This window comes from Uloborus diversus, chromosome 6 (assembly GCF_026930045.1).
Source record: "Uloborus diversus isolate 005 chromosome 6, Udiv.v.3.1, whole genome shotgun sequence".
In the NCBI taxonomy this organism is placed as follows: Eukaryota; Metazoa; Arthropoda; class Arachnida; order Araneae; family Uloboridae; genus Uloborus; species Uloborus diversus.
The window spans coordinates 66,534,970-66,550,339 of NC_072736.1; the positions used below are offsets into that span (position 1 = coordinate 66,534,970).

The 15,370-nt window shown below is 36.1% G+C and overlaps 1 protein-coding gene across 1 annotated transcript in view; it reads left to right on the forward strand.

Moving 5' to 3' along the window:
* Positions 1-7,366: 7,366 nt before the first annotated feature.
* Positions 7,367-15,370, forward strand: part of LOC129223896 (myophilin-like) — a 57,210-nt gene continuing 49,206 nt past the window's right edge. Inside the window, exon 1 of the mRNA XM_054858271.1 lies at positions 7,367-7,551. Coding sequence (XP_054714246.1) covers positions 7,498-7,551 — 54 coding nt within the window. The 5' untranslated portion in view covers positions 7,367-7,497. The remainder of the gene's footprint in view (positions 7,552-15,370) is intronic.

The window sequence follows — 15,370 nt, forward strand, 5'->3', positions numbered from 1 at the left end:
CCTTAATTTAACATTAACCGTAGCATAGAAAATGGCAAAAATTTTGAAACATTTAATTTCCCCAGCTGTTTTTTTATAAATGATTATTTTATTGTAATGTATGTACATATTATTAGTGTATATTATAATATGTAGCGTTGTTTTTTTCAGTTCAATGTATTTTTTAACCTCCCTCCCTATACTTTTTATGTTCGGGGGAGGGGTTGAGCACCCTCTTTCAGTTGAAATAGGAAGTTAAAATTCTTCCTCTATCCACAAGTGTAAAAATATTGAGGGGTATCCTGGTATCTAGAAGAAACTTTTTTTTACATGTATTTTTGAACAACCATAGAGGTGAAGGGGACTTGACTTGCTGCCACCGCCACGTGATTAGGCCCGTTATTTACAGTATTGGGGGGGGGGGTCCATTGTCCTCCACCAGGGATTTGAGAAATAAATGTATTTACATTTGGGTGGACGTGATTTTTGTTGTTTTCCGTTGAAACTTTCATTGAACTTGCACCTTTTGATCCCAAGCCCCTGGAGAAATTTGAAATGACGGTCCTGCACGTGGTGAGTCCTGAGTCATTTCAGCATAAGAAAATGTATGTAAAACATTAAAATGGTTGTTTAATAGTATATTTTTATAGCTTCATGTCAGCTTAAGAATTTTTGAAATAATATAACTTTTACTTATGGTATTTTAAGGTATTCAGTAACTACAAAGTATTTTTCGTACAATTAGAAATAAAGTAAATTATTTTTTGAAAAAAATATACGTCTTTTAAAATTGCTGATTTTTTCTATTTTTTCTCAATTTGAGGGCTCTTGCGCAATTTCAAAAATAATTTATAAATTTTTAAAATATTTTTCCCGTTGTTAGGATGCCAATGCGCAAGTTTTCCGCGCTATTAGAAATTGATTACATGAAAAAAAGTAATCCTCGAACCACCCTAGTATACATCTTCTGTGGGAGCTCATTGAAAAGGGAAAGTAATTGGTGTTTAGTTAGGTTAATACCGCATTTATTTTAGAATTTCATTGCTTCTAAAATCTTGGAATAAAAAGGGGGGGGGGGGGTCCAAATGATGGGCCTTCTCAGATGAACCCCGAACTTCAAATTTTATTTTTGGAAAACAGTGGCGGATCCAGACGATCCTGTTGGGAGGGGCGATTGAGGAGGCTCATTGTAAGGGGGGGGGGGAGTGACAATTGAAAATATTATTTAAAAAAAGTTTTAAAAATGAAGCAGTATGTTTTTTTTTTTTTAATAATGTATATCGTTCAAAGATTTGAATGAAAGTAATGAGTGTTTCAAACACCACACACAAGAATAAAAAATTAAAAAAAAAAAAAAAAAAAATTCTACTAATATTCTGGATTTATTATCCAAATTAAATCCTTTAACTTTTGACTCGTTTGAGGACTCGTGAAGTATTTTCAGTAGCCATTTGTCCTCAATTGTACTTTTTTCCTGAGAAAAGAAATGATGCAGTATCAAGATATCCTCATACATAGAATAGCCAATGATCATGTAACGCGCGTGTTTCAACAATGAAACTCGCGCCACGTCATGGTTATTTGATAATAAGTTTTGGTAATGTTTAACATGAAGGGAAAGGCTTTATTGTGACAAGGCTGAACTCGATCTGGTAACTTAACTGTTTTACTGGTAAAACTGTGTCATTTCAGGGGAATGAAGAAACGAAAAAATGGTCAACAATGAACGCTACCTACTGGAGTTTAGGGTTAATCCACTGAAGTTAGGGTTACAATTTCAACTATTAAAATATCACCAAACAGGCAATGTCCTCGTTCAAATGTAGAAGAGTAGAAGCAATTTTCACCCGTCATACCTTGACGGGCGACTTTCTAGTTAATTTAATAATCTCTCTCTCATTATTGGACAACAAGATTAAGGGGCCGCCCAAAATCCCAGATCTTATTCCCCATTCGAAGAAGTTTTATACTATTTGGTGGCTGATAAGAAAAAGGGAGGCTAGGAGGTCTCCTTCCGGAAAAATTTTCAAATTCAAGGGTATATTTTCCAAAAAAAAAAAAAATTGTTTGCTATCGTCAATGTTGCCAGAGTGGGGGAAATTTCCCCATTTTGGGGAAATCTGGTGCTCTCTGGGGAAATGGGTTTTGAGGGGAATTCTTTGGGGAAATTTTTTTTTCTTGGGGAAAACTTGGGGAAAAAAACCCTGGGGGGAAAAAATTTGTATTTAAATTCGAGCCTCGACATCTGGCAGTTACATTGTTGGTATCAAACAGCGTTGGTTTAGTTTTGCTCAATTTTATGGAATTGGCATTTCCCATTATGTGGAATATTATGCTACAGAATTCGCATTAATAGTCCTGCGTGAGTAACTAGTTGATACGTGAAACAGGCAAAAAAAAAAAAAAACGTTGATGAAGAATGTTCTTGGATAAATGTGTACAAAAAATCATAGTTTAAATGTGCATACATACAGAAGCAGAGTAGTAAATGCAAGTAGAAAAAAAAAAAGCTATTTCTTATCTCTCGGTCAGAAGCTTGTATTTATGACTTGTGGCACCTGCACGGCTTTGCCCGTAGTAGAAAATTAAAAGGTATTTTTTTCCCCTGATATTTACAAATAATGCATGATGAATTTCTCGCCAATTGGCTTGCCCATGTTACGGTTCCACGTTATGATAATTTCGTAATTTACTCGTCCATCTTATGATAATTTTGCTCGCGAAAATGTTCTTAAAATTGGAATAGAAAAAGAACGAAATCGAATTTTCGAAAAATCGCTAAAAGGTGCACACCCCATGCTACAAACTAATTCTCTGCCAAATTTCAGAAAAATCGGTCGCACAGTCTTAGTGCTATGCGCGTCACAGAGAGCCTGACAGAGAGAGAGAGAGAGAGAGAGAGAGAGAGATCCGGACAGAGAGACTCTCAGCTTTATTATTAGTAAAGATAAAAAAAGATAAAGACAAAAAAAAAAAAAACGCGAAAATGGGAAGAAAAAAAAGTTGGGGAATTTTATAAGAAAATTTGGTTATTTGGGGAGAAAAATATATTTTGAAGAGACCAAAATATCAGACAAGTCGATTCATTTTATGAAAATATTAGTGGAAAAATAATTTTTGAATTTGGGGAATTTTGATAGAAAACATCGCTTTTTGGGGAAAAGTTGGAAGGGAATTAGGGAAATCTGGATTTGACCATCTGGCAACACTGGCTATCGTTGGTTTCTTGAAGGGAAAGGATGAGATTCAGGAATTATCTCCAGTCGTTTTTTGATTTTGCTTCAAAAACACAATTTTAGGTATTTTTAGTGATGCTGAAAACCAGGGGGTTCGGAGGCTTCCCCCCAGAAATTTTTTTTGGAATTGAAGTCCTAAAAACGCAATTGTAGGCCACCTTTGATGACATAGCAGAAGACATAGGGTTCAGAACTTTTCCCTAGAAACTTTTCGATGTTGGAGTTCCAAAAACGCTGTTTTTAGACGATCTTTGAATGATGTTAAAACATGAAGAAAGAAGGACAGGGTCTCCACTCCGGATAATTTTCGAAATTGAAGTCCTGAAAAGGGCAGTCGTAAGCCATCTTTTATAACGTAGGGGGAAGGAACGTGGTTGGGAACTTTCCATCGGAAATTATTCGAAATTGGAGCCTTGAAATGCGATGGTTGGCCATCTTTGGTAGCGTTAAGGGAAAGGATGGGCTCTGGAGCTATCAATCAACTTTTCGATATTGAAGCTTCAAAAACGTAATATTAGTGGATCTTCATTAGTGTTAGGGGAAGAGCTCGGGATCAAGGGTGCTCCAACGGAATTTTTTGGAATTGAAGTTCTAAAAACGTAATTGAAGGCCCTCCATTAATGACATTTTGAAAAAGTTTCCGATTCCGCCGATTTTTTCGAAATTAAAGCTCTAAAAATTCAAAATTTTGGCGATCTTCGATGACATTCGATAGAGGGGGTTGAGGGACTCTCCCCTGGTAAATATTTGGAAGTCGTAAAAATACAGTTGTACGTGATTTTTTCTGATATGTTGGGGGGGGGGGGAGTTTGGGGACCTTTCCCGGGAAATTTTTCGAATTTACAAACTTTTTTTTGGGAGGGAGGGAGCGCTCGACCCCAATCGCCCCCTTGTGTATCCACCACTGGTGGAAACTCTCCGAATGGAACTCCAAATTTCTATGAATGATGATAATTCGCCTAATGGAAATCCAAATTTTGCAGAATGATATTTTTATCATATGGTCTAACAAAACTTTCCGAATGACGATATTTTTGCCACATCGTCAAACAAAATTTGCCGAATAAGAACATTTTTGGGAGGCCACAGTGATCTCCCAGGGCTCGCCTACGGCTGACCCTCCTCCTCTCCTTTCATGGTTGAGCTGGATACGCCCTTGGTTGTACGAGTTTTTAAAGTCATCGCGTATGCGTCAATAGCTAATGTTTTCAACCAACGGTGCAAACAGTACCAGAAACAAATTTCAAAGGCTCCAAAAGAAACAAAATTAATAAATTTTTGTGTGGTTACATTTAAAATCCCATATACCTATAACATATGTATTCCTTACTCCCCCCCCCCTCGCGTGTCCAGGGGTGTCCCATGTCCAATTCCCCCGATAGGGTGGCGACAGAAACTGTGAAAAAAAGTTCCCTGACTTCTCCCTGATTAGGTTCATCAAATTTCCCTGATTTACGTTACCAATGATAATGGTTTCCTTTCGTTGCTCTGCTTGAAATCCATTGTATGTTTGTATAAAATGCAGCATCTTAAACGTTTTAAGTTATGTAAAGTTATTGAACTAAAGATATAATTTTTGAAAGATGCTGTTTTTTAAATAAAATGTTTAAAAAAACATATCAAGTCAATTTTTTTTAGAAAAAAAAACCTTACAAAAAAGTATATTAAAATTTTCTATATGCAAAGTTATATAAAATTAAAAAAAAAACTTTACTTCCAGTAACTACTTCGCATAAGAATTTTAAGAAACTATTGAAATCACTCTTAAAAACATATATGTATTTATGATAGAACTAAAAAGTAATTGAAATTTTTTTGAACTAAATTTCCAAACAGTATAATAATTTTGCAAGAAAAACAAGTAATAGTGAAATAATAGAAATAATGTAGTTATTCTTATGTAACTAATTGACATATTTATGCAAAACAGATGAAACCTTTTGACATCTATTCATAATGAGCTTTTCTCTATTCAAGAACATAGGTTTTAATGAATGATTACAGCATTTTAACAATAGAAAAATAAAGATATTTACTTATGTGCACAAGTTAACTCTATTTCAAATGATTTCAGTATGCACCGAAAAAAAATCTTAGGTTGCTTTTGTAACAAACAGCTTTAAAATGCAAGGGGAAAAAAAGCAATTGGTTAATTTCAAAATATATAAAAGAATACAACTTGGTTAAAAAAAAAAAGAATCATTTAAGCCTGAAAAAAAAGAAAACCTTTCTAATCTGCGGTGACAGCAAATAGTATAACGGCAAAAAACAGTGATTTTTTGATTAAAAGTTCTATTTTAGCAATTACATAAAAAATGCGAAGAAGTAACAACTTTTAAGCTTTTATCAGTATTAATTAAAAAAACAAAGATTTCTTCTTGAAATCTTGATTACAATACGCTTATTACCTCGAGACAATGGAATAAAGGCAAAGGAGCTAAGGCATTAATGACGGTTTCCTTTTTGCCTGTACGGTTGTTTATTTTACGTGGTATTGAAAGCGTGAAAGCAAATTTCAAGCTAGGTAAAATAAACAACTTTACAAAGCACAGAAACAATTTTAGGAAGTTCATCCTGTGGTTAATAAGTAAGATGCAATACTTTGAAGTTGAGGAAAAAAGATGCACAAATATGCGACAGTGTATAATCGCACCTCATAAATGAAAATTGGCGGAAAATGCATAGATAATTAGGGTACTTAATTCTGCAAAGCAAAAAAAAATTTTTTTCTTCATAAAATCATTTTTCCCTGATTTTTTGTTATTTTTTCGAAATTCCCTGATATTTCCCCTGATTAATAAAGTTCCCTGACTTTTCCCTGATCTCCCTGATTTCCCTGATCTGTCGCCACCCTGCGAGAGCAATGGCGTAGCACCCCTACCAGGTATCACGAAGACCCTCAAGATCAAGACATTCCCTCCTCTCCGGAAAAGAGAAAAATACAGATGAAAACACCCACTAAAAATGTACACCCCACACACTCTGTGCGATGCCCCCTCCCCACACCAGCACCCCTCATCCCGCGCTGTTTTTTATAATATTGTTATAAACTATGTGTGATGCCACTTGTCATACTTTTCTGCCTTTTCCTCCTCCTTGTCATAAAGTGTCCCAATTTCAAGAACCCCCTTTCCTTACCTTTTCAAAGCGTGACATCATTTGTAGACGAGCCCAGTGGCGCAAATACACGGGGGGTCTTCTGACAGAAGTGCCTCCCCTCCCGGGGGATGGCGAACACCCCCCCCCCCCCTCAAACGATGCGGAGTATCATCCCAGAGCGAGAGCGCCACCCAAAATGGGACTAAAAAAAACCCTGTCAAAATTCCTCCTTCCGCTAAAAATGTAAAAAGCGCAGTCTGTGCCATGGATCCCCCCCCTCGCCTGGTGGGCACCCCTACCTAAATGAGGAACAGAACTGTGAAAAATATTTTATATCCTTTTCGGGCCCCCTACATGGTAAATTTGCCACTGAATGACCCCTGTGTAGGTAGAGCAGCGATATACAGGGATGCCCCCTCCACTGAGAGCAAAGACGCACCTCCCTAAATATCGTAAAGAACAGGCAAAAGCAAGAGCCTCCCACCGCCCTTGAAAAGAAAAATACCCCTCAAAACATTCTCCGCCCCCCCCCCTCCTAAAAATTTCAATGCCGCAGTCTGCTTCTTAGATGAGCACTTCTGGATATGCACATTAAAAATTGCATTTTTTAGCAAAAAAAAGTTTTTGATTGGTACTGTACAAAAAACAGATGTCGAAACTTTTTTGTTCCTTTATAAAAGGGAGAGGGGGTGTGTGAATGAGTAAAATAAATTAACCGCTCAATTTGAACGTCACATATCACTTCAAACTGCATTCGACTGCAGAGAGTTTTGATGGGGCCCGAAGTTCAAGGTACTGTTTGCATCGTTTGCTTTCGCTCCAAATGTCTGAAGTGTTTCCAAACAGGGTAAACGTAAACAGTTAAATGGGGCCAAAAATCACACGCTTCCAGCAGTTGGTCAAACATGATTCATAAGAGGTCACATATACGATAATAATCCAGACCTCGCCCGTTATGGCCACCTGCGAGTGAATCTAACGCCCCCCCCCCCCCCTCCCCACCATGATCCGAGTTCGCCGCGCCATCTGGTGGTTAAGCAAGTGCCGGTCGATTGCTCAGTCTGTTCAGTTGCTGCTCCGATCCGTATCGACGGCTGATTCCCATTTCTGCGAGAAATTACCGCAAGCAGTTCCGTTCGCTCTCTATTTTATTTAGTTTTCTATTATTCAAAATATAGAAGTTATGGCAGAAAACAGAGCTACCAAATCTGGATTAGCTGCAGAAGCCCATAGTAAGGTATGTTGAAATTTAATGATGGATTTTTAAACGCTATTTTATTAGTTAGAGCTAACTCGAATTTTGTAAAATGGGTGTGTAACTTAAGTATTGAAATGCTGTATATTTCTACTTCGTTATTGTTTTTTTTTTCCAGGGAAAAAAAACCCCTTTGAAACATGAAATCATCAGTATAAATTTTTCTTGTATTTTTGCTGTTTGGAAAATGGAAATGAGATAGTTTTAAAGGGAAACTAACTCATTGTTGCTCTTTCGTGATCTGTCAAAAGTAGTTTTCCAAGTTCAGATTTTTTAAACTCATTTAATTTCTAAATGTTCGAAGAAATAGTGTGAAATTGATAGCATTTATAAATTGAATGTGCTTGAACTTGGAAGAAATGTTCAGTGGTCAATAATTCTCACAGCTTCGATCAAGCCCGTCATTTCAAGATTTTCTCAAGGGCCGGGGAAAGGGATAGTATGCAAAATTTCAGGCCCGCCATTTCAATTTTTTTTCAGGCATGTTCAAAGGGTTCACATTCAATCAATAAAGTACGAAAAACAACAAAACCACTCCCACATATTATATGGAAATACACTGAGTTATCGAAGCCGGGGTGGGGGGTCAATTTCTCTCTCTTGATCTCTCTAAATGACGGGCTTGCATATATTGAATGCATAGAATGTCAAAAAACAACAAAACCCCCAGTTTACTTTTTTGTGAATACATTTCTTTCTCAAAGCCAGGGGGGGGAGGGATCGCTCCCTACAACCCTTCCTCCCCCAATGACGGGCTTGACTTAGTGCTGTGTGTCCTAAAATTTCAACTTGACAAATTAGGAACTCATTTCGTGAAGACATCTGAAAGAATGTCATTTCATTCTAGTTTTACAGTGAAATCCCGTTCCTCGAATATCATTACAACGAAACATCCCATTCAACGATTTGAATTATCAGCCCCGATTTAACTTCCATTTTATTGTTTGTATTCCATTACAACGATATTCCCGTTACGAACGAACAAAATTGGGCCGCCCCTTGAAGTTTGTTTTAATGGGATTTCACTGTATTTAATTGCCCTATCAAAGTAATTTGTCATCAATTTTAGAAAAAATAAATAAAAAATATATCTAATGTCTTCTGCAAATTAGCTATTTATTTCCCTCTGTTTGAGCTTAGGAGTCCTCTAACATTTTTGGAAGGGCAGAAATTCTCAGTTTGCCGAATGGAACTCGGAATTTTACCGAATCGTAAATAACCAAGATGCATACATAGCTACATCTAATCAGAATAAATAATAGACTTCCCAGAAAAGAAAAAATAAAAATTGCAAAACTGTCTGAAAGTGTTCCTACGTTAGACAAAGTTTTCCAATTTTTGAAAAGAAATTTGGGAGGTCACAGTGACCTCCCATCGATAAACCCCTGTTTAAGCTATGCCTCTGATTGTGTCTGTAGAGTAGTTTTATGCAAAGCAATTTAAGAGGGTGCATTTTCGTAGTTTGGCATGACAGTTCTCATAACTGAAATGACATTGATTTGATAAAATATCTATCTTTTCTTCGTTCGAAATAGGCAATTTTTTTAAAAATTAAATAACCAGGAAAAAAAAAAAAAAACAGCTACTGCAAAATAAACACTCTTCTTCTAAACAACAAAATTGACTCAATTGCATAATCTTTTAAATTTTTGGAGACATTTTTTCTACCAAAAATTGATCGTACTGAAAGTTTAAAATAATTTACATTTATGCTAATCTCATGGGTTCAAAAGCAATGAAACATCTCTTTGTAAAAACCGGATATACTCGCTACTTTACGGAAAATAATATTTACTTTTCAACCGTTTACTTGCTTTATCTAAATCTTCGAAAATACTTAATAATATCTTGTTCAATTTGTCTCTCTCTCTCTTTTTTTTTATAATTTCCTTTAAAAATGAACTGTAATTTAATCCCTGACCTGGTGTAAGAAAGTATTCAATCTTGTAACTGAAGTTGTTTTTTCTTGTGCAGTTATATTTAGCTAGCAATATGAGAAAAAAACTACGCGGGAAAGGTCGCTCAAATCCGTATCATCTGCAACTAATTCGTTTAAGACAGGCTCGTACCCATGATTTTATAAAGAGGAAGGGAGTGGGGGGGGGGGGGGGGGAGAAACACCTTTTCCCATAAAATGGTTACCTTGTCAAAAAAAAAAAAAAAAAAAAAATTGAATTTTGTCATCTTGAATTCAAATTATGTTTTTCGCAATCACGAGTGTGTGTGTATATGTAAGTGTGTGGGGGTATGTGTGTGTGTAGGCATGTGTGTTTGTGTCTGTGTGCAGGCATGAGTGTGTGGGTAGTTGTGTGTAGGTGTGTGTGGGGATATGTGTATGTGTGTAGGTGTGTGTGGGGATATGTGTATGTGTGTAGGCATATGTGTTTGTGTCTGTGTGCAGGCATGAGTGTGTGGGTAGTTATGTGTATGTGAGTGTGTAGGTGTGTGCGTGTTTGTGTGAGTATTTGTGTGAGTATGTGTGTAGGTGTATGTATGTGTGTGTAGGTGTATATATGTATATGCGTGTAGGTGCGTGTATGTATGCATGTAAGTGTAGGATATTGACGAAACCTGGAGACGGATTTCGCTAGAGGTGCAGCATTGTGAGGACCCGGTCGACGGTGATGCTGCGGAGGGTGCTGGTGGGAAAAATCAAAGGAACGTCAAAAACAGTCAAATAAAAGCAATGAGCAATCGTGATTACTCAAAAAAGCTTCCAGCCCTTGGCATTCATTTGAATTTTTGCGTCTTGAAATCGAATTATGTGTTTTCGCAATCACGAATTGCGATAGGACTCTACTCGTTGGGTTTCAGCTTTCTACAAATGGAATGGCAATGGGAAAAGAAAATTTGCACCAGTTATATCATGACTGGTGATTTCTTAGATTAAGTAATACGAGGCATTATTCATAGAAAAATAAATGGTAATTTGTATGCGGCAATAAAGATATGGCCAATATGCAACTAGTACACTTGTAATTAAGATTATACAACAGCATATACCGTTTGTTTTTTTTGAATTTTTTATCCATCTTAAATGATGGAAATTATCTGAAAATTTAGTATTTAAATGAAGTTTTGCTCTTTAAGTTCATCTATATCGGTGAATTTCCCCGTAAAACCGTGATTTTTCACCCCCCCCCAACCTGTTTTTTTAATGTAAAATCTGCTTGATTTAAGCCTTGAATGAACGCAAATCCGCAGATAAGTGATAATGACGATGAAAATCAATCAATCTATCAAAAAAAAAAAAAAGAAAGAAAGAAAGAAAAAGATCTAGACTTATTTGGTAATCTGAAAAATCAAAGGAACATCAAAAACGGGTCAAGTGAGAATAGATAGAAATTCTTCATTGCTCGAAAGAAAGAAAGGAAGGTGTGTTTATCGAGGGGGGGGGGGGGCTTTTAGAGACTTGCTATGATCATAGAAATTTCGATTATAATCGGAGAATAGTTGGGTAACATGCAATTGTATTAGACAAGCAGAACAAGATGAATTACCATCCTGATTGTTAAACTGATCTACTACATACAGGGGCGGATACAGACTCTTTATAGGAGGGACATGCTGAAGAAGGCCCCCTCCCCCCGCGCTACAAACGAACCTACGGTTTTGCGTACGAAAAATTTCTGAAACTGCGTGGGTGTCGATAAAAAGCAACAAATCAACCAGGCATAATGCTCCTAATAGGGCGCAAAAGTTAAATTAATTTCCCAAGCAATGAAAAGAGTAATATTTTAAACATCTACTTTAAAAAAAAATTAATGAATTGAAAACATTTCTGCAATCGTTTGCATTTTATTCATGAAGTGCTTGAAAACAATGTGGATGAATAATATTGTCGACATTTTATGAGGGGGGTGGGGTTCATGACCCCCATGACCTTCCCTTTGTATCCGCCCCTGTCTGTATAGATACACGAGATAAAAGTCGTAATTAAATCATTCCGTGCTTTTTGAAAATAAATTGTATGCAGTAGTGAGGCGAACAATTGATGTTGGGCGTGTGAGTAAAGCTCATTACCCACTTTCAGACTTAACTCTGGTTTCAGGTGAAAAGAATGTAAGATTGAATTAAAAAAAATTGTTGAACATTTGTTACCTTTATGGTAATTTATTATTCTGAAGGGAGGCAATTCTCAATTAACAATGTTTATATTCTAACAATTGATCGGTTTCGTGATCTGGATTAAAATTAAAAAAAAAAAAAAAAAATCTCTTAGACGGTTTACTCACTTCCGTCAAAGAGGCATTCGTGGGTCAATATTTCTAAAGGGAAAATAATCTGTTCTTCGTTTGTCCTGGGTATTGGGAGGCTGGCAGGGAAGAGAGGTTTACGTGCATAATGATTTGAGTGATAAAAGTGCGTATATTTTCAATGAACTTTCTGAATTATATTCGTTTTACTTGTGCATCGGGCACTCCGATGGGAGCGAACACTGTGACCTCTCAAAAATTCCTTATTTATTAGACTTTGACCATTCGGAAAATTTTGTTACAGTATTGAAAAATTTAAGCAATTTTTTAAAAATTATATATTTTTATTTTTGGGTATGTTCAAAACGGCCAATTTTTGTATAAAGTACGAACATATTCACATACTAGGGTTGGTTATACAGCCAAAAATCAGGGATTGGGAGGGGGGAGGAGTTGACCGTCCTCTCTTTATCTTAGATTATTTTCTTTTAAACCAGGGAAGTAGCTAAATTTTTATTAAACATGTAAATTTAGTCTCCTATCTCTATTTTCTTTACCCCTCTTTTATGTATCTTATTTTATTTATTTGATTTCCTGCTCAGAGTCTCAATATTTTGTGGATCTGGAGGGAACATTTGCCTCCTCCCGGCTTTTAGAAACGTAATGTATCTGTGCATTGTTTTTTCTAATGATATGCATTTAGTATGTAGACCCCTCCCCCCAGAAAACTTCGAAATGATGTGCCTACTTGAACCTGTATTATAAATTTCATAACTATACAAACTGCCGAAAACCTGTTGTCCTGCCTTAACAATAGATATGCTTATTACTCTCACAAAAAAATTTTACTATGCTTCCCATCTTCCTAAGTTATGACATTCTTATTGTGGAGAAGGTCCACGAACTTTCCAAGTGTAGACGTAACCATTTCGCGCCAATTTCTTCAACCGGATGAGCATAAGACCTTGAATTCGGCTTATATTGCATTCACTGCTCAGCATAAACTAAAAGTGAGAAATATGTTTCTACAAGTATTCAGGGACATCAGAGCATGCAAGTTGAATTTTTAAGCCACATAAGAATAGAAGTGACTCATAGGCTTTTTTTTTTTGTTAGTAACGGAACAACTCCGTTATTTATTTCAAGCAGGATGCCTCACAACTTTGATAAGCAAAATTAGTTCAAGCTCGTTTTTCTTAATTCAACGCAAGCAGGAGCAATGGCCAGGGGCAGACTGACCATCGCACCGGGGCAGGCTATGGACAAAAGGAGGAAAATGCGACTTTTTTTTTCAACTTGTTTTATTTTTTTAATCCTTTCATAGGGACCTTAGTGAAATGGAATTTGAGCTTTTAATCCGATATCATAAAAACAAACGCTAGAAATCGTGTTTGAGCAAGTGGCAGATCGCATTTCTCTAGCAGTTAAACAAGTTTAATTTAGTAGTCTCTAATATTGTGTTGAGGACACATCGGCAATTTTTATAAATTTTTTATATTTCTTTAAGGATGGAAGGCATCAAGAAAGCTGAGGAAGATCCATTTTTTCATAAATAACTTTTGATAAAACTTTTTCGTTAATATCTTTAAATAATGTTTTTTTTTTTTTTTTTTTCAAAAAAAAAAAAAAAAAACTTAAAATAAATATTTTTCAATTTTTACCCAAAACATTCTGAGTTTCTGACATATTTTGATTTAATAACAATCATACATCACAAATATACAAATATTTCCTGTTTTAAACTGCTTCGAATAGTTGTGGGCGATTCTTAAAAAACCTAACATTTTCCAATCAAATTTTTTTTTAAATAAAAATGTGAAAATAAACTGAAAGAATGTATACTTACTCTGCGTTAAGAACTTAAAGGGAAAAATAGAGGTAACTTACTTCATCTATGCTATAATAATATTTATTACAAAATCCCGTCAAGAACGACTTTTGTCCACTTCGACCGTAAGAGGGCCGCACTGTGCATTGGTCCGCGTACCAATGCGCCCTCCCGCCTGCCCCCTCCAACACCATCTACGCTCTTTCGTTTTTTCCCCACGCCCGCAAACTTGTGCGATTTTTTTTCTTTTACACTCTCGAGCGTGTGTTGCTTCTTTTTCTGCTCTCGAGAATTTTTTTTTTTTAATTTTATTTTACTTTATTTGTGCCCTTGAACGTGTGCACCCCCATTTTTTTCCTCGCCCTAAAACTTGTGCACCTTCGTGTTTTTTTTTTTCTTTATGCGACCTTAAATCTGTGCGGGTTTTTTTTCGCTTTCGAATTTACGCGCCGTTGTGACACTATAGTTGTGTCGTCTCTTTTTTTTTGGACTTTCAGTTATTTTTATTATTATTTTTTCTTTTTTTATTTAGTTATTTTATTTATTTATTTTTTGCGCATTCGAGTTTTTTAAAAATATATTTTAATTTATTTTATTTACTTTCTTTTAATGTTATTTATTTCTTTATTTTTTGCCGCCATCGTTTTTTTTTTGTGCCCTTTGGTAGTCAAGGTTGGCGCCCTCTTGAGGGACTCAGTCTGCCCCTGGACAGGAGCGCCCCGATGGGAGGTCACTGTGACCTCCCAAACGTTTTCTTATTCGTCAAATTTTGTCTGATGATTAGGCAAAATTATCATTATTCGGCGAAATTTGGAGTTTCATTTGGTAAATTGAGATTTTCCGCCCTCCTAAAAATTTACGTTCGGTGCTCCCCTAGTAATGAAAATCAAAACAGGAACTAGTGGAAAAGTCTGTGCTGTGCAGTGGCGGCGATTGCCCCGCACTTTTTTTATCATCAAACATTGCCTCAACTTTAAGATTTCAATTTCCAAACATCTCGGCGAGATTACGAACATTAAAGTCATCAAATATTGTTTAAAATTTCAGTTTTAAAACTTCAATTTTGAAAATTTTCCGGGAAAAAATCTCCGAACGCACTCCCTTTTCCCCTTAAATTCAAAGATGACCTAACTTTGCGTTATAAAGTCTCCATTTTGAGGAAACAAAACAGGAAGAGAATCTCCTAGATAGCGCAAAACTGCGTTTTTAAGACTCCAATTTAAAGGGGGGGGGGGGAAATGCGGAGATCTTTCTTTCTTTTTTTTTTTTTTTTTGAAGTCCCCGAAGGGAGTTGAAGACTAATTTCTTTGGATTACATCAGTTCAAATAAATAAATAAAATTAAATTAAATGAATAAATAATAAATAAATAAAAATACTGGGAGAACCTCCGAACCTTTTCGTTCCTCCAAAGGTCAATAAAAGAGAAATCTGAAATAACGTTTTAAAAGAAGTTTAAAAAATGATTAAACTTTGCAAAATATCTGGGAGAGAATTTCGAACCCCTCTCTGGATACCTCTTTCCATCGCCCAAACGTTGACAAAATTCTTCTAAAACGGCGTTTTTAAAACTACAACTCCAAAACATTTACGCGAGAGAACATCAGAAGCACCCCCCCCCCCCCGTCCCTTCCGGTCACTCAAGATACCCTAAAATAATCTTCAACTTCCTTAAAAAAAATTTGCCCCCGCATTCATAAGCCCTCACTCGCCGCCTCTGGTGCTGTGTATTATTTTGATATTCTTGATCAGGATTCGATTCTGCGAAATTGAATCCA